General features: G+C 41.8%; 1 protein-coding gene across 2 annotated transcripts in view; it reads right to left on the reverse strand.

Moving 5' to 3' along the window:
• The window catches only part of hlcs (holocarboxylase synthetase (biotin-(proprionyl-CoA-carboxylase (ATP-hydrolysing)) ligase)), a 150,468-nt gene extending 132,945 nt beyond the window's left edge, over window positions 1-17,523 (reverse strand). For both annotated transcript variants that reach the window (XM_060833778.1, XM_060833777.1), the window contains exon 1: window positions 17,223-17,523. In XM_060833778.1, coding sequence (XP_060689761.1) covers window positions 17,223-17,447 — 225 coding nt within the window. In that variant the 5' untranslated portion in view covers window positions 17,448-17,523. The remainder of the gene's footprint in view (window positions 1-17,222) is intronic.
• Window positions 17,524-20,439: the final 2,916 nt, after the last annotated feature.

Below are 20,439 nucleotides of genomic sequence, written 5' to 3' on the forward strand. Positions count from 1 at the left end.
TAAAACTGTACCTCACGTCGAGAGACAATGCCTTCAGGAAAATAAGCACTGCTTTCAATTATACTGCAATTAGTGTGAAGTTCAATTAGATTCAAACCATCTGTCTCAAAACAGCTCCCAAAATCTGAATGTGTAAAATATTTTCAGATTGGTCACTCCTTTAAAAATACCAGGGAGTTGTCTGGAACACACCATGCAGGCATTCAAGCCCCAAGATGGAAATCTCAGCTCCTAATTTAGAAAAAAAATCACAAGGTCTTTGAAAGTTACAACTTGTGATTTTGTCCAGCAAACTTTTTTACGTCTCAGAAGAAACAGTTTCCATGGGGAGAATTCTACCTCCAACAATCCAGTTATCAGGCTGAAAGGGAATTCAATGAGCTACGACATTCCTGGAGAAACAATCTTCAAATGTTCCTCGTAGGATGCAAAAAAAAGTTATCAAATGGCTTTGCTCACATTAGAAAAAAATTAGACTTATTTACAAGATTATACAAAAGACTTCTACAGATTTGCTTTGTTCATTTACCTAGTCGGATTAATTATTTATTAATTTCAATTAATTATAAATTACAACTACAAAAAATAAAAAACCTTTAAAAATTAATGAATTTTCATTAACTTGCAAACAATCAGAGAACATCCCAAAGCACTTATTACCAAAAGTATTTTTGAAATGTAGTCACTTCGTAATATAGCAAATTATAACTTTAGCTTGCCTTTTCTGAATATTGAAACAGTCCTTTTAAATATTTTTGTACATAACTTCATGAGCAAAGACTTATCTTCCATCACCATAACATAGAAATACAGTTGAACTGATGAATAAATATTGCATAACTGTTCAGATATACTCCTCACTCCCTGTAATGTCCAGTGTATTATTTACTAGTTCCATGAAACAAATTTTTCAAATTCCATTAATCTACCTGGTCCACCCAAATAATTGTGGCAAATAACCCAACCCAAATTTGTATATCTTTCAAATGACTATGACAGTTGTTTAAACAATGGTGATTCTTGGCAATTACTCTAGTCTTCAATACATTCCACAACTCAAAGTAACACTAAATATGTGAGAAACCCAAAAATTAAATTTCAGATTTTTAAATCAGCAAAGATCTACAAAAAGCATTTGGTAAAATTACCAAGATTCTGCATATATAGCAAGTGTGTTTTACCATTCCAAGATTTTTATGACAAATTTTACACAAAAAAGATCACTCTTTTATATTTAGTACTATCTTTGTTTCTCACCAATACATGCTGAAGACAGGTTTACAAACTGCCAGAGAGGCTTTCTGAAACAGCAGAGTGGCAAGCAGTCAAGTTTTTACAAGGAAACTGCGAGCATTGCTGAATTAGTGAAACAGAGTCACAAGAGATGTACAGCATGGAAACATACCCTTCAGTCCAACTCGTCCATGCCAACCAGGTAGCCCAACCCAATCTAGTCCCACTTGCCAGCCCCCAGCCCATATCACTTCAAATACTTCCAATTCATATACCCATCCAGATGCCTTTAAAATGTTGCAACTGTATTAACCTCCAGCACTTCCTCTGGCAGCTCATTCCATACATGTACCACCTTCTGCACGAAAAGGTTGCCCCTTAGGTCTCTTTTATATCATTCCCTTCTCACCATAAACCTCTAGTCTGGGCTCCCCCACACCAGGGAAAAGACCTCATCTAGTTATCCTATCCATGCCTCTCATGATTTTATAAACCTCGATAAGGTCACCCCTCAGCCTCTGACACTGGGGAAAAACAACCCCAGCCTATTCAACCTCTCCCTATAACTCAAATGCTCCAACCCTGGCAACACCCTTGTAACAACATCCTTTCCTGAACCCTTTCAAGTTTCACAACATTCTTCTGACAGGAAGGAGATCAGAGTTGCACACAATATTCCAAAAGTGGCCTAACCAATGTCCTGTACAGCCACAACATGACCTCCCAACTCCTGTACTCAATACTCTGACCAATAAAGAAAAACATACCAAACGCCTTCTTCACTATCCTATCTACTTGTGAGTCTACTATCAAGGAGCTATGAACCTGCACTCCAAGGTCTCTTTGTTCAGCAACACTCCCTAGGACCTTACCATTAAGTGTATAAGTTCCGCTAAGATTTGCTTTCCCAAAATGCAACACTTTGCATTTATCTGAATTAAACTTCATCTGCTACTTCTCAGCCCATTGGTCCATCTGATCAAGATCCTGTTGTAATCTGAGGTAACCTTCTTCGTTGAACACTACACCTCCAATTTTTGTGTCATCTGCAAGCTTACTAATTATACCTCACATCAAAACTATTTATATAAATAACAAAAAGTAGTGGACCCAGCATCGATCCTTGTGGCACTCCACTGGTCACAGACCTCCAGTCTGAAAAACACCTCGAATATATTACAGGTGATCTTTCTCTGCAACTTCTCTGTAGCTGTAACATTATATTCTGATGTACTTAAGTAAAGTATGATTCATGATGAAGGGCTTATGCCTGAATCATCGATTCTCCTACTCCTCGGATGCTGCCTGACATGCTGTGCTTTTCCAGTGCCATACTTTTCGACTCTGACTCTCCAGCATCTGCAGTCCTCATTTCCTCTCTGTAAGGTATGATTTGTCTGGATAGCACACAAAATAATACTTTACTGTATCTCAGTACATATGACAATAATAAATCAAATCACAAATGTGATTAGGTATGCATAGTAAGTCAAATTATAATTAAGCACGAAGTCCAATGCAATTTTCTGATATGTATTACACACTTTTGAAACATTCATATCGTTTTACTCATTACTGGTTTTGAATGGAGCAGATGCAACAGTATAAAACATTTTTTTGCACTTTTGTCATGCACTGTCTGTTTAGTAATTCAGTTTTGCATCACTGGAAACTTCATTTACAATGACAGCTTTGTTGCCAACAAGTGATGAAGGGCTCCGGCCCGAAACGTCGAATTTCCTGTTCCTTGGATGCTGCCTGACCTGCTGTGCTTTAACCAGCAACACATTTTCAACAAGTGAAGATTGCCTTGAAGATACTGAGGGTTCTCAAACACCAATTAAAGTGCTACAGATTGATTAGTGCTTCTTCTTTCTTAAAGTATGTGCTGCTAATTAACGCAATCTCTGAGCCACTCCGAAGGGCATTTACAAAATGCTAAAGCACCCAAACTGCTAAAGCAACCTTCTCTTTATTAGGTCAGGTCAATTTCATTTGCAGCTCCAGTCAAAAGTTGTATTCTCAAACAATGATGTCATTTATTCTTGGAAGGAACTGGAAAACACTTCTTAATGTTGAAGTGTAATGGTCCAATTCGCATGCCACTCCAATTTCTTTTCAATTGCAATACAAGGGAAACTGTGACAACTCACCAAAGGATCAAATTAGAGTCAAAGTTTGCCTCAAAAGCATGAGCACAACTCAATGAGTTTTTCTCATGACCAAACAACCTCAGTTTCTTGAAGAGAATCTTGCAGCACTCCAAAGTCTCGGGGGAGAAAGGAAGATAAATCTACCAGATCCCACTGCACAGCCCTGAAACTGATTATTCATTGTTCCAGCAATTCAAAGTCAATGCATTGCAAACCATTCTTAGCCAGCATACATCATTTTGGTGTAAATTCATATATCTTGCATTGAATTCCGCCAGCAGATTCTGAAACTGGTGGTTGCTCAGAGCCAGTGTTTCCATAAAGTTCACCACTGTGTTGACCACATTCACTACAGGCTTGAGGTTGGCTCTTAATCCCACTGGAGATTCTTGGTGCACAAGGCATTGGTGATTTTTCAGCTGTTAACCTGTAAAACAAATTACGCTGTATTCAACAATGTTTACATTTTTTCTTAGAATGAAAGCACAGAGTAGCAAAAAAAAATACTCTCATCAGTCACAATCATCTGGATGAGTGCCTTAACTCCACACCTCTCCCCAAACCAGGTTGCAGCACATCAGTGGTCGGGCTTCAGGCATGCAATTACCTCTTTCCATTGCAAGAGTAGGTCGGACCCTGTTAACCAAGTAATATGCATTACAAAATGTATATTGGATTATTTTTCAATAAGGAAATTCTAAGCATGTTCAAATATATTTTTACCTTTTACAATTTCCTGGATGTTCTCCAAAACTGAAAGTTCTTCTAACAATGGAGAGCTCGACGGCATTCACATCGCTGCCCCATTTGTCCATTATAATTCTGTACCACGCAAAACACAGCCTTTTCAACCAATTTCCCTGGGTTATTCTTTGAAATTGGTCCACCATTTGGTGCACTGTGTAGATTAGTTGGTGATGATACTTCACAGCTGGGCAAAGACTGTTGAGACTTCTACAGAGTGCTTCATAACAACACTGGGGAAGGGTTGTTTCGCCTTTACGATCAGGTCTGTCATAAGCACACTAGGCTCCTATGTTATTTCAATCTTGACAACATTTGAAAAATTAAATATGATTTTTTAGTTCACGAACTTCATTATGTTACAAAATTAAATTAAGTACAAATGCTATTATGTATTTATTCTTTGTCTCACACTGAACTCAAATATATAGCACATTATTGTGTAACTTTACTCTCTCTTCCTCTCTCCAAGAAATTACAAGCATTTTGTTACTTGTAGAAAAGGCCATCAAGAAGCAAAATCAATCCGACGTTTCATGCTCAATTTCATTATGTACAGAAGTCATTTATATTATTGTGAAATACTGACTTGGCCACAAGTGTTGTGTTGTATATAGGTCTGATTGTTCCATTAATCCTACAGGAATGTAAAGACTATAGTCAAGATTCAACAAAATACCAAGATTGTATTTGTGACTCCTCTTGAAACCTTGAGGCCTATTTATGTTATTAGGCTTTGTTTTAGGATTATGTAACTCCCCCAGAGAGAAAACAAGACTGCTTCTACTGGTTGTCAATTCAGCAACACAGTATCAGTTATTTTCATCATTCTGTTCTGATATGTTAAGACACACCTCCAGATGGGACTTCTGGCGCAGATGTAGAGTGACTACCATCATGGCATGAAACATTTAATCACACAGAATATCAACAAAATAATGAGTGGAACTTTACAAGAATTTGTTTTCAACAATTAGATGTTTCATAGCTAATTTCAGGTCGTATCATTTAAAAGTGGAGTTCTGAGAAAGTCATTTTCCTGAGAAACACACCACAAATGCTACTTTAAATGCTGAGCATTTTCAGCTTTGTCTATTTTATTGAATGCAGACTACAAAATCCTGTCTAAGGTTATCATCAACCAAATCAAGTCTGCTCTGGGATCAATGATTCAGCCCAACCAAACCTGTGCTGTACCGGCAGGGCAATCTATGAGAGCTTTACGGTCCTCAGGGATACAATCGCCCACATGCAGAAAAGGGAGATAGAAATCTGCCTCGTCAGCCTGAACCAGGAGAAGGCCTTTGAAGGGATATCATACACGTACATGTGGAACATGGTCTCTAAAATGGACTTTGGGGACAGACTTTGCAACTGAGTCCGACTGCTCTATATCAACATCATGAATGCAGTCCCAATCAACGGGTGGGAATCAGAAATCCTCCCAATCAGATCTGGAGTCAGATAGGTCTGCCCACTCTCTCCTGTATTGTTTGTGTGGTGTATAGAGCCTGTTGCTGAGTCCATCAGGAAGGATGCGAGCCTGAGAGAGGTGACTATTCCAGACAGTAGAGGCCTGCAGATCAAAGCCTCACTGCACATGGACGATGTTGCCTTCTTCTACTCGAATCTGCTGCCAGTGCACAGACTCATGAGCATCTGTTACCGGTTCGAACTGGCCCTGACAGCCAAGGTCAATCAGGGCAAGAGCAAGCCCATGTTCTTTAAGAACTGGGCCGACCAATCCTTTATTCCCTTCACCATCTGGACAGATTACATGAGGGTGCTGGGAATATGGTTCGGAGGGGCCAGGGCATGCACAAAATCTTAGGAGGAGCACATTGACAAGATGAAGCAGAATGATCTTTTGGGAGCACCACTCTCATTGCAGGTAAAGATCTGGTCTCAGGTATGAGACACTCTCTCAGTTATTGTAAATGATGCAAGTCTGGACCATTCTACAAAACTACACATTTGCCATCACCAATCCATCTTCCACTTCATCTAGAGGTCTACATTGAACCAACTTGGCAGGGACTCAATGCACAAAACTCTGGATAAGGAAAGGAAGAACGTACCCAATGCCACCTTCATCCTGATGGCCACCTTTGTGTGCAACTGCATTAAGCTCCGTATAGACCCTCAGTACACAAACACCAATTGTCACCATGTACTAAGGCTCTGTCTCCGGAACTGCGAAGAATGGGACTGCCCTCGTTACCTCGGATCACTCCAAATAGTTGGACCGTTCATTATCCCTTGTCTTTTGTGGATTTGCAAAGGACCACAAGTCCATCAGAAAGTAGTCAAGACGTAGCGTCCTCAAGTCCCTGTGAGAGAAGGAGAGGGTGGATCCTGTTCCCTGAGTAGAATGTCAAAGTCATTTGGTGGAAAACCTTATCACCAGAACTTTCCAACAAGCACCAAGACATCGCTTGGTTCGTGACGGGAAGAGAGTCATAGAGATGTACAGCATGGAAACAGACCCTTCAGCCCAACCCTTCCATGCCGACCAGATATCCCAACCCAATTAGTCCACCTGCCAGCACCCGACCCATATCCCTTCAAACCCTTTCTATTCATATACCCGTCCAAATGCCTTTTAAATGTTGCAACTATACCAGCCTCCACCACATCCTCTGGCAGCAGATTCCATACATGTACCACCCTCTGCGTGAAAAAGTTGCCGCTTAGATCTCTTTTATATCTTTCCCCTCTCACCCTAAACCTATGTCCTCTAGTTCTAGGAACTAGAGGGCATAGGTTTCCCCACCCCAGGGAAAAAACTTTGTCTATTTATCCTATCCATGCCCCTCATAATTTTGTAAACCTTTATAAGGTCACCCCTCAGCCTCTGATGCTCCAGGGAAAACAGCCCCAGCCTGTTCAGCATCTCCCTATAGCTCAGATCCTCCAAAACCTGGCAACATCCTTGTAGAACTTTTCTGAACCCTTTCAAGTTTCACAACATCTTTCCGATAGGAAGGAGACCAGAATTGCACGCAATATTCCAACAGTGGCCTAATCAATGTCCTGTACAGCCACAACATGACCTCCCAACTCCTGTACTCAATACTCTGACCAATAAATGAAAGCATACCAAACACCTTCTTCACTATCCTATCTATCTGTGACTCCACTTTCAAGAAGCCATGAACCTGCACTCCAAGGTCTCTTTGTTCAGCAACACTCCCTAGGACTTTACCATTAAGTGTGTAAGTCCTGCTAAGATTTGTTTTCCCAAAATGCAGCACCTCGCATTTGTCTGAATTAAAATCCATCTGCCACTTCTCAGCACATTGACCCATCTGGTCCAGATCCTGTTGTAATCGGAGGTAACCCTCTTCGCTGTCCACTACACCTCCAATTTTGGTGTCATCTGCAAACTTACTAACTGTACCTCTTATGCTTGCATCCAAATCATTTACGTAAATGACAAAAAGAGGTTTGAGACTGTCACACATTTCCTTTTGGAATATGCCTTTGCAAAGGAAGTCTGGAGAAAGATGCAGCAGTTTTTGTCGATGTTCGCCCTGAGCAGCTCCATGACAAAGAATTCTGTATCCTTGGACTCATTGAGACAAACATTGACGTACCTGAAGGAACATCAACTTAGTGAAAGACACTCTTTAATCTGCCAGAAACTTGTTAGTCTTCTACAACAATGAGTTGACCTCGACCAAGTGTTGCAGACTGGCATATTCCAAGGGCCAGAACTACGTGCTGAGGAATGCACTAAAGCTTGGGGCAACTGCTTTCAAGTCGCAATGGGGAGGTCTGAGGTCTTTCTGCCCATTTAAATGGGGGTCCATTCTGTTATTGGACCCTCCTGGCGCTTCAAATGCATGTAAATATAGTTTTGTCTGCGTAAGAGATGACTTTATTTTGTTGGATACAGTCAATCTCTAATGTTATTGTTTCCTTGATATGCTACTTTGCAGAACCAAACTGTGTTTGTGACGATGTATATACGTAAAGATATTCTCTATGAATAAAGTGTATTTATGGGAAAAAAAATTAATTTCAAAATGGGAATTGGATACTTATTCAAAAATAAGCACAGCAAATCCAAAATGGCAGTGACCCAGTAGGTCTGAGTCTGCAGAACTCTGCCTAAGACTCAGGCAAAGCGGGGTACCCATCCTCACCTCACCTGCTAAATTGTTTAAAATAGTTTTTGCCCAGCAGCCTTGGTCATTCTGCATCACACTTTAGCAATTTGATGCTTTTTAAAATGACCAAAGGCAAAGGCTGTCCCAGTTCGCAACAGGCAGGGACCCCTCCCGCCCCACTGCAGCAAGGGATGACCTCGGCCACACCAGGAAACTTAGCTGCAGAGTCGAACCTGATCTCTGAGTTTGTTAAGCTCCGAGAGAAGATCAATGCATCCAGTGAAGAGACGCAGTCCAGGTGGGAGTCAATCTCGGTCATGTAGCAGAAGCATGACCGAGAGATTGAGAAACTCTGGCAGCATGTCGGGGGGGGGGAGCAGAGCAACAGGCTACAACAACAGGCCGCAGCCTCCGAGACCACTGCCGAGTCACACATGGGTCAGGTCCGGGCTCTGGAACGTTGAGTCCGGACCTTAGAGGAAACATATTTGGTTGCTAGGTCTTCCCAAACAGGAGAAGGAAGGCCAACTTGTTGATTTACTGGAGCAATGGCTCCCACAGCTGCTGAAACTGAAGTCACAGCTGGGCAGGGTGTGGGTTGAGCAGGCCCACCGGGTTGCTGTGCGCAGGCTGGGTCAAACCACCGCCCCTGCCCAGTCCTAGTTCGACTTCAACATTACAGGGAAAAACAAATGGCATGGATCCCCATGCCATGATATACAAGGGCTCCAAGATAATGTTGTTCCAGGACTTTTCTCCGGCTGTGGCTTCCAAAAGGAAGGCATTTAATGAGGCGAAGAAGCATCTGAGGGACTTAAATGTTCTATGTGATATCCGGCAACGCTGCGCTTCAGTCATGGAGGATCTGTATATTACTTCGGATCACTGGAAAAAGTAAAAGAATTCCTGGATACTCTCAAATAGACTGCAGGACTTGAACTGTATGGATAATGGCTTTATTCTGCCCCACCACCCCACCCATTTTGTTTCTTCCTCCTCCTTTCTTTTCTCCATCTTTCTTTTGGTGGTGGGGCCTCATTCCTTATCCTTTCTTTGGACTCTTATCTGAGTCCAAAGTGATAGTGTGGGGGGGGTGGGGAATGGATGGATCGCCCACTTTTAACTGTTTTATAAGATATTAGAATTTATTTACTCCAGTTTGTAATGTCTGGGCTGAGGGCATGGCTCTAGCTGAGAGATGTTATGGGCGGGATTATCTGAAGGTAGAAGTGTCTCCTGTGAACAAGGGTGAACAGTCTCCTTTCAAATATGTTTTATGTTATTTGTTTTTAGAAGTAGTTCTTAGTTGTTTTGATTTAGTTGTTTTAAAGAGTGTTTTTATATGTGAATTGTTTTTGTTTTTTATTCAACGTCTTTTGGGTAGAGTTCTTCCTCCTCAGAGGTCTTGGACTTGCTTGGACGATAATGGCTAGTCATTCGTTTAGGTGGTGAAACAGGAATGTCAAGGGGTGCCACTCACCAATCAAAAGGAAAAAGATATTATCAAGTCTTAAAAAAGAAAGGCTTGATGTAGCCTTCTACAGGAGACACAGCCACTTGATATGGAGCACACAAAGCTGCAACAGGGTGGATTTGGCCAGGTGTTCTTTTCATCTTTCAGCTCAAAAAGTAGGGGAGTGGCCATTCTTATTCAGAAGAATCTTTTCTTCCAAATGCTAAGCCAGATAAAAGAAGAGTCTGGACGGCATATATTAAAGCTTAATATATGGAGAGGAATACGGAATTTTGAATCTTTATTGCACCCCCCCCCCCCTTTATAATGGAAGTGTTCTCCAAGTTGATGGCCCTCGGGTACGCCATACAATTACAGGGGGAGATTTTAATTGTATCATCGACCCAGAGACGGACAGCATATCGAGGAGTTCTGCCGGCATATCTTTGAGAGCGAGACAGTTGGCGGACCTGAATAGGGAGTTGGGCTGGTAGATGTGTGGAGGTGTCTTCACCTGAGGGTACAGACTTTACTTTTTATTCTAATCCACACAAGTGCCATACCAGAATCAATATGTTTTTGTCCTCTCGACCCTTTTGAACTCGATATTGTTTTGTAAAATAGGTAATATAACTATTTCTGACCATGCCACAGTATATATGCAAGTTAAGACGAGTGATGATGAGATAGGTTCCTGACATTGGCATATGGACCCTTTTCTATTCAAGGATAGCAAGTTCATAAAATATTTCTTGCAGGAATTTAAAACCTTCTGGGACATCAACTCAGGCACGATGAGTGATGTGGGAGACTACTAAGGCATATGCGCGAGGCTTGGTTATTTCATATTCTGCGACCCGGAAAAGACAAAAGGGAGAGCAATAGAGTCTGCTCAAGGCTTGCCTGAAAGCGGCTGAGTCAGCCTATGTTGATCGGCCCTCCATTACTAAAATACAGCGGATCACAGCCCTTAGGAGAACTTTGAATACCGTATTTACTCAAACAGCAAAAAGAGAGATATTATTGGCGAAGCAAAGATTATTTGAATATGGCGACAAGCCTGGCAGGTATCTAGCATACCTTGCCAGAAAGAAAAAGGCTCCCCAGGCCATTATATCTATTAGAGAGAGTGCTGGTACCCTGACTTGTGATCGTAAAAAGATCAATGAAGCCTTTAGTTCTATTTTAGTCGCAGGACTGTGAGGATAGAACGAGGGAGAAGAAGTCTGTTTTTTAAAAAATCCGGCCCTCCCTGGCCTAACCTCAGAGCAAGCATCATTCTTGAATGCTCCCCTGGCAACTCAAGAAGTACAGAAGGCGGTGAGGCAGCTCCAGAGTGGCAAAGCACCCGTCCAGACAGATTCCAGGTTGAGTTCTATAAAGAATTTATTGGGGAATTGGTCGGGCCACTTATAAATATGTATAATTCTTCCCATAGTCAGGGCTGCCTCCTGCCTTCTCTGAGAGAAGCACATATATCTCTCATTTTTAAGAAGGGAAAGGCTCCAGATGACTGCTCTTCGTACAGACCTATATCCTTGTTGAATGTGGATTTAAAATTGTCTCCAAAACGTTGGTATTGAGACTGGAGAGGGTTTTAGCATTCATTATAAAAGAGGACCAAACGGGGTTTATAAAGGGTCGCAGATCAACTAATAACATTGGAAGAGTCTTAAATATGATACAAGCCTGCCAGCAGGGAGCAATACTGGGATTAGCTGTCTCCTAGATGCAGAGAAGGCATTCAATCGTGTAGAATGGCCATATCTCTTTTATGTGCTGGAACGGTTTGGTGTTGGAGAGGTCTTTGCTAAATGAGGTACAGTATTATATAACTATCCCAAACCAGCAGTGATTACCAATGGTTTAAGTTCGGATAGCTTTAGCGTTGGCAGAGGTTGTTGTCAGGGATGCCCCCTCTCACCATTATTATTTATGCTAGTGATTGAGCCACTGGCAGAGGCTATGTGAGCTGACCTTAATATAATGCCTCTCGAAGTTGGATTCGGTAAGCACAAAATCACTCTCTACATGGATAATGTCCTCCTTTTCTTCAATGATCCATTGACATCTGTGCTCCGCTTAATTCAAGTGGTTAACTTATTTGGTATGTTCTCAGGCTACAAAAGTCATTTTATGAATTCGGAGGCCATGCCGCTGGGAGATCTTGCCAGTATATCCAATTTTCCAGATGGATCCGTTTCCCTTTTCACTGGTCACTGGGAGGTTTCCTTTACTTAGGTATTTTTGTTACTCTGGCCTTTGGTCAGTTACATAAAGCCAATTATACACACTTATTAGAGAAAATAAGACAGGACTTTCAACACTGGGAGGTTCTCCCGATATCCTGGCTAGGTAGAATAGCTTCGGTTAAGATGAATATTCTGCCTCGACTTTTATACCCTATGAGAATGCTCCCCTTGATGCAGCCGAGACAGGCACTGCATAAGCTTTATGGTTAGCTCGGCTCCTTTATTTGGAGTCATAGACGGCCCCTTATTAAATTAGAAAAGCTGCAGCTTCCACAAGTGAGGGGTGGGCTGGATTTTCCGGATTTCAGGAGGTTCCAATTGAGCTCTTTATTATCTTACGTAGCTGATGGGGTTTCTTGTGACCCACAATCAATCTAGTTAGATATTGAGGCCTCTCAATCAAAATGTCCATTCATCAATCTACTATTTATGGACAAGATGAGAGTTAGTACAGATCACTGTAAAAATCCTATTGTATTAAATACAGTCAGAGCTTGGAGCGTAAGGTGACAGGATGAGGGTAACTTACAAAAAACCTCCCCTTATACTACTTTAGTGGGATCGTTGGGATTCCAGCCAGGGCTGACTGATGCTATATTCAAAATTTGGGAGTCCAGAGGTATCTCCCGTTTGGGAGACCTGCTCGCTGGGGAGATCATGATGTCCTTCAAACAGCTGCATCAGATGTTTGGGATGCCTAGCAAGGACCTTTTTCAATATTTTCAAATGCAAGACTTGATACAAAAGAAAACCACATTGATAATTAATCCTTATAAATCGGATATGGAAAGGAGAGTACTTCAACGGATGGCTTCACCCTTGGTCAGTACTTACTATGTAATAAGGCGTCGAAGGACATGGAACGGTTACATAAAACCTGGAGTCAAGAATTAGGGATGGAAATCTCCTTAGAGATGCGGGAGGATGTCAGGGAGAATGCCAGAAAGATCTCTATCCATAACAGAACTCAGGCTATTCAATTGAAGATACTTCATAGGGCTCATATGGCACCTGAGCGACTTGCAAAGTTCAAGGCAGGAGCATCTCCAATGTGCTCTAAATCCAAAATAGAAGTTGGTACTCTGACGTATTGTCTGTGGACATGCCATAAGATCTGCAGATACTGGGACAGAGTAGCGAATGCTTTGACAAAGATTTTGGGTACGGAGATCGGGTTGGACCCAGTGTATCTACTTTTGGGCTCCCCAAATTTCCCCTCTTTGGATGCAGCAGGGAGGAAATTATTCACTATCCTTTCCTTTTGTGCGAGGAAAAACATCTTAGTGAATTGGGTATCCGAAGGTCGCCCAGGTCATTCAAATTGGCAGATGATAGTCATGGAATATATCCCCCTTGACTTCCTTATGAATAAATTGTGCACCAAAAAACAGAATTATTCTATAGAACATGGCAGCCTTTTTTGAACTACATTGACACAGATATATCGGCCATATTGTTCAGGACCTTTGCTTAGCCAAGGGGGATGGTTCTGGCTGGTTCGGGGGCTCCCGGGAGGAGGAATCCCATAAAAATATAGGTTTTGTTATGACTTGATATAAATTTATTTTGAATATGTATCTAGTTATTTATTTACTTATTTATTTTCTGTTCTCTTTTTGTTTATTGTTAGTAATGTATGATATCCTATTTTATGTTTTGATAACTTGTAGAATAGATTAGTAGTTAGTTTTTTTAAAATTCTATTTTGGTATTATTGTTACATTGTAAAATGGAATACACTAGTTTGTACTAGTGCAAAAAAATACTGGTGGAAAAGGTCAACAGCATGAAACATTACCTCCATTGATGCCGACTGATCTGATGCGTATTTATAATGTCTTCTGTTTGGATTAGATTAGATTACTTACAGTGTGGAAACAAGCCCTTCAGTCGAATCCCTAGGGAAACCAAGTGAACATCTGTTGAAATTAAATCAACCTCCCAAATTCACAGTTGAGCCATATTTAATTATGGTAAAGAAGCATCCACCTCTCTTGCAATGCAATTCAGATTATCAACATCTCAAAATTACTTTGCATATTTATCTGAAAAATCAGTGTTGTGGGCTCACAGTAGACAGCTCTTTAAAGATAAAGAATCACAGAGAAAATAGGCTTGTATACTTATGAAAATGTATCATTTCTAACATGATGGACAAAATATTTGAAAATGAATGGAACTGAAAGCAGGTCTGCATCCAAGGGTTTTAAAGAAAGTGGCTGGAGAGATAGTGGAGGCATTGGTTGAAATATTACAGACTCACCTGAGCCCTGAAAGGATCCAGCAGGTTGGTAAACCAGAGGGTGGAGACTAATAGATGTTTTATCAGGTTGAAAAGACGTAACTAAGAATACCACAAGGATCAGTCCTAGGATCTTAATTATTTACTATCTATGTTAATGACTTTGAGGCAGAGACAGACAAAAATGTATTCAAATTTGCTGACAATATAAAAATGAGAGGGCATGTTGTGATGAAGACATAAGGAAGTTACAAGGTGGTATACATACGTTGAATGAGTGGGCAAAGGTTTGGAAGATGGAGTTTAATGTAAGAAAGTGAGAGCTCATACACTTTGGTAGGAAAAATAAAAAGGCATACTATTGTTTAAATAGAGAGAGAGAGAGCGACAGACTCGAAAAGATGCAATACAAAGGGAGATGGGTGTTCTTGTGCATGAAATACAGGTGCAGCAAATTATCAAGAAAGTATATGGAATTTTGGCATTTATTTTGTTCTTTAAAAAAAACAGAAGTCTTGTTACAACAGCACAGGGTGCGACTGAGGTCACACCTGGAGTACTCTGTACAGTTTAATCATTGTAATTAAATAAAAAATATAATGGTATTGGAGGCTGTTCAACATAGATTCACAAGGCTGATTATTGAGATAAAGGGAGTGAACCATTAAGAACTGCTAAACAGGTTAGGCTTTTATTCAGCAGAGGTTAAAAGATTGAGAATGATCTTACTGAAACATACAAACTTCTGAGGGGGCTTGACAGGATAGATGCTGAGAAGGTGTTTCCATTAATAGGGAAATCTCAAACAAGCAGACAGAGTAAGAGAACGCTCATTTAAAACTGAGTTGCAAAGGAATTTCTTCTACTAGAGGGTAGTCAATGTCTGGAATCCTCTATCGCAGAGAGTTGCAGAGATTTGCAGAGATTAGATCATTGAAGATACTTAAAGAGGATGTAGGCAGATGTTTGAAATATCAGGGCATTTATGGCTATGATAAGCTGACATGAAAGAGGAATTGAGACCTGGGCCAGATTAGTCATCATCCTGTTGAATGGCATGATGGCTGAACAGTCTATTTCTGCTCCTGTTTCTTACATTGTTATATTCTTATTTCACCCTTTAGTAAGATTATAACTGACACGATTATAGTCTCAACTTCAGTTCACTTTCCCTTCTTCCTAACATGATCATTGACTATATTCTGTTTCCCTACCTAAACAGGGTCCTATGAATTTTAATATATATATGCTGGAAGCTATACTACTGCATCAGAGTGCAGGTCTAACTGATAACCTTAAATCATAATTGAAAAGCAATTTTTCCATACAGGACACATTAGTCACTGGATTAAAAAGGGTCATGGAGACGATCAACCTTTGCTGCATTCTCATGGAACCACACTGATCAAGCAGAGTCTAGTTGTCTGGTTGAAGAATTATAACTGTCAGTAAACAGCTGCATCTCCATAATGACTCCGGCCTAATCAATCATCATCCTACTTTCATGCTGTATAAACTGGTGACCCTTTTCTTGCATCAAGCCTGTTTCTTGCATCCTTGTTCTGGTGATTATAAGACAAAAAGCTTTGACTTCTTGACTCCTTTAGAAATAAGACGACAAAAATCATATCTGGTACGCCAGGTGTGCTCTCACCAAGACCATGCACAGCTGCAATAAAACTTCCTTACTCTTATATTCCAGACCCACTCTAATAAATGCCAGCATTCAATTTACCATCACCATCGCAGTATACCTATAAGTCAACTTTTTATGATTCATGTACCAGAACATCCAGATGCCTTTGTATCTCAGAGTCGCTACCAATTCAATAATTTAATTTCTTACCTATCTTACAGTCATCAGCCAAATTAACTAGCATACTTTCGATTTCCACATCCAAATCATTGAAATGGTTATGGTCTTAACACTGATTCATGTGGCACGAATAGCTTGCAAAGCCAAAATAAAAGACCCATTTATCCCTGCTCACTGCTTCATGGCACTTAAGGAATCCTTTATTGATACTTGTTTGTTATCTCTTACATCATGAGCTCTTATTTTGTTCAGAATCTTTTGATGTGTCATCTTTTGGAAATCCATGAATAACACACCCACAGGTTTCCCTTTATCTGCCTTGCTTGCTATTCTCTCAAAAAAGTCTATTAACTCAGTTAAACAGAATTTACTTTCTCAAAAACAATGATGACTGACTAATCAAATTATGATTTTCTAAGTATCTACCACAACATCCTTAATAACCGAGTTTTGCAATTTACTGTTTCAGATGTTAAAGATTTATAGTTTCCTTCCCATCCTATCTTGAATATGGGGTTACATTACGCTAAGCAAAAGAATGTTTTAGACGGCAAATGTGACATTACTGGAAAACATTTATTTAGCCTCAATGTCTGAAATTTAAACCATTTAAAGTTCATCTACAGTTGAAATTAATAAGGAATTCAGTCATTCCACGATCACACATCCCTGTAGCAATATATGGTTAATTTGGATATCTTACATTGAAACTCAGTAGGATCCAAACCAAATTGTTTAGAAAGCCAAGTACAGTTTCTGTTTGCACAAGATAAAGTACACTGATTCCGCACGCCATGCATATGGCATTTACAGAAATCCGAAGAATTTGTGAGATGTTAGCAAGAATCAAGGTGTTCATAAACTATAAGTCATCGTCTTTGGTCAAATTCGACACTGCGCATCAAACTGTTACTCGTTTACTCGGCATAACGATAGCAATGAGCACTACAGAGTCCGGAAATAAGGTTTTTTCACAATGTCATGCAATTACTTTCTTGTGCAATACTCTTGATGAAAGGAATAACGATGGAATTTATTACTGTACTATAAAAGTTTCTAACAGTTCAAAAGAGCTTAGTATAAACATCCACCAACAGATTACGAACCATAAGAATTATGAGACTCAACAACTAAATAGAGGTCCAGTTTGTATTAATCAAGATAAAGTTAAAAGTAAAGTGTGATAATGTTGGGTTAAGGATGTGTGCGCGGATCACCTTTTGGGGCTCAGCCAGGAGGAAAGCCCGATCAGCCAGACGGACACAGATGTTTTCCAGGACAACTGCAGAGGGGCTGTGAGGCCGGCTCTCGCTGTCCGGGGTCAGCGCGGTGAAGGTAAGGCTGGACATGCGGTGGAAGCGCCGTACAGCCCGAAAGATGATCATTGCATAGCATTTCTGCAGGCGAATCCACAGGTAAACATAGCACAGGGTGATCAACATGGCGACTACACCGGCGACATGACTAACGTCTGCCGACACGGCGCTCCGCTTCACCCACGGTAGCTCCACCCCCTCCCTTTTCCTATTGGCCACTGCCGCTACACCCTTCTCCAGCCCCTAAAGGTCAATTCTTCCCATTGGTTACTGCCCTGACATCCCGGATCCCCATGGTAATCACTACATTTCCCCGCCCCATTCCGTTTCTCATTGGTCACTACCCCGACACCCGGCTCCCCATTGGCAGTTACTGCACACACTCTGCCCGCCCCTTCCAATATCCTACCTTTCTATTGGTCTTCCTCACAAGACTCCACCCCCTCGCCGTTCGTGCTCCTTATTGGAGCATTCCCCAATGGTAATGACGCCCCTTTCGTATTTGAGCCCCGCCCACCGCCAGTACTGCGTCGGTCGAGCGTGGATCACATGGTTTTAGCGGAAGCTGAGGTATTCTGCTCAAAGTTATAAATGATGTTAAAGTAGGTTATGATCCAATAGGTCGCATAGAACAATACAGCGCAGAGCAGGCCCTTTGGCCCTCGATGTTGCGCCGACCTGTGAACTAATCTAAGCCCATCACCTACACTATCCCATCATCATCATCCATGTGTTTATCCAAGGAGTGTTTAAATGCCCCTCATGTGGCTGAGTTAACTCCATTGGCAGTCAGGGCATTCCACTCCATTACCATGCTCTGAGTAAAGAGCCTGCTTCTGACATTTGTCTTAAATCTATTATCTCTCGATTTGAGATATGCCCCCTCATACAAGCTGACGTCATCATCCTAGGAAAAAGACTGACTGTCTACCCTATCTAATCCTCTGATCATCTTACATATCTCTTTAAATCCTCTCTTAGCCTTCTTTCCAATGAGAACGGACCCAAATCCCTCAGCTTTTCCTCATAAGACCTTCCCTCCAGACCAGGTAATATCCTGGTAAATCTCCTCTGCACCTTTTCCAATGCTTCTGCATTTTTCCTGTAATGGGGTGACCAGAACTGTATACAATATTCCAAATGAGAGATTATTAGCATTTTGTACAGTTGTAGCATGACATCACAGCTCTTGAATCCAATCCCTCTACCAATGAAACCTAACAGACCGTATGCCTTTTCTTTTTGTAAATATATTTATTAGCAAATTTTTTTTAACCTTACAAACTTATAAAATTATTGAACAATACAATCAATAAATAACAAAGAAAACAAACAAAAACAGTACAACTAATGTCTCCTAACCATTAACCTACCTTCTAATATAAAACAAACCCGAACACTCTTCAAAGCAACACCAAAAAAAGAAAGAAAAGCAAAAAAAAACACAGAATACAGAAGTTATGCTTGACCCAAAGCTCCCAAACAGAGGAACGGGAGCATTGTATATATATCCATATTAACTCAGGAGAACCACTCCAGGGCCCAGGGCTTGACAAATCTAAGTGTCCTGGTAAAACAAATGATGCAGGCAGAGAGCCTGAAGGGAGGAGAGATAAATGAGAGGAAGGTGGGGATGGGGAGAAAGTAGCATAGAGTACAATAGGTGAATGAGGGAGGGGATGAAGGTGATAGGTCAGGGAGGAGGGTGGAAAATAAGATTGGCAGGTAGGACAAGTCATGGGGACAGTGCTGAGCTGGAAGTTTGGAATTGGGGTGAGGTGGGGGAAGGGGAAATGAGGAAACTGTTGAAGTCCACATTGATGCCCTGGGGTTGAAGTGTTCCGAGGCGGAAGATGAGGCATTCTTCCTCCAGGCGTCTGGTGGTGAGGGAGCGGCGGTGAAGGAGGCCCAGGACCTCCATGTCCTCGGCAGAGTAGGAGTGGTTGATTGGTGCGGGTGTCCTGGAGATGTTCCCTAAAGCACTGTGTGAGGAGGCATCCAATCTCCCCAATGTAGGGAAGACCGCATCGGGAGCAACGGCTAAATAAATTATATTGGTGGATGTGCAGGTAAAACTTTGATGGATGTGGAAGGCTCCTTTAGGGCCTTGGATGGAGGTGAGGGAGGAGGTGTGGGCGCAGGTTTTGCAATTCTTGCGGTGGCAGGGGAGGTGCCAGAATGGGAGGGTGGGTTGTAGAGGAGCATAGACCTGACCAAGTAGTCACGGAGGGAACGGTCTTTGCGGAAGTCGGAAAGGGGTGGGGAGGGAAATATATCACTGGTGGTGGGGTCCGTTTGGAAGTGGCGGAAATGTCAGCGGATGATTTGGTTTATGCGAAGGTTGGTAGGGTGGAAGGTGAGCTCCAGGGGTGTTCTGTCCTTGTTATGGTTGGAGGGGTGAGGTCTGAGGGTGGAGGGGTAGGATGTGGATGAGATGCATTGGAGGGCATCTTTAACCACGTGGGAAGGGAAATTCCAGTCCCCAAAGAAGGAGGCCATCTGGTGTGTTCTCTGGTGGAACTGATCCTTCTGGGAGCGGAGGCGGAGGCAGAGGAATTGGGAATATGGGATGCATTTTTGCAGGAGGTAGAGTGGGAAGAGGTATAATTCAGGTAGCTGTGGGGGTGGTCACTGGGTTTGTAAAAAATGTCGGTGTCAAGTCGGTCATCATTAATGGAGATGGAGAGGTCCAGGAAGGAGAGAGAGGTGTCAGAGATTGTACAGGTAGATTCAAGGTCAGGGTGGAATGTGTTGGTGAAGTTGATGAATTGCTCAACCTCCTCGCGGGAGCACGAGGTGGCACCAATACAGTCATCAATCTAGCGGAGGAAGAGTTGGGGAGTGGTGCCGGTATAATTATGGAAGATTGACTGTTCGACATAGCCAACAAAGAGACAGGCATAACTGGGGCCCATTCGGGTGCCCATGGCTACCCCTTTGGTCTGGAGGAAGTGGGACGATTCGAAGGAGAAATTGTTAAGGGTGAGGACCAGTTTGGCCAGACGAATGAGAGTGTCGGTGGAAGGGTACTGTTGGGGACATCGGGAGTGGAAGAAACGGAGGGCTTAGAGGCCCTGGTCATGGCGGATGGAGGTGTCGAGGGACTGGATATCCATAG

This window comes from Hemiscyllium ocellatum, chromosome 12 (assembly GCF_020745735.1).
Source record: "Hemiscyllium ocellatum isolate sHemOce1 chromosome 12, sHemOce1.pat.X.cur, whole genome shotgun sequence".
Taxonomy (NCBI): Eukaryota; Metazoa; Chordata; class Chondrichthyes; order Orectolobiformes; family Hemiscylliidae; genus Hemiscyllium; species Hemiscyllium ocellatum.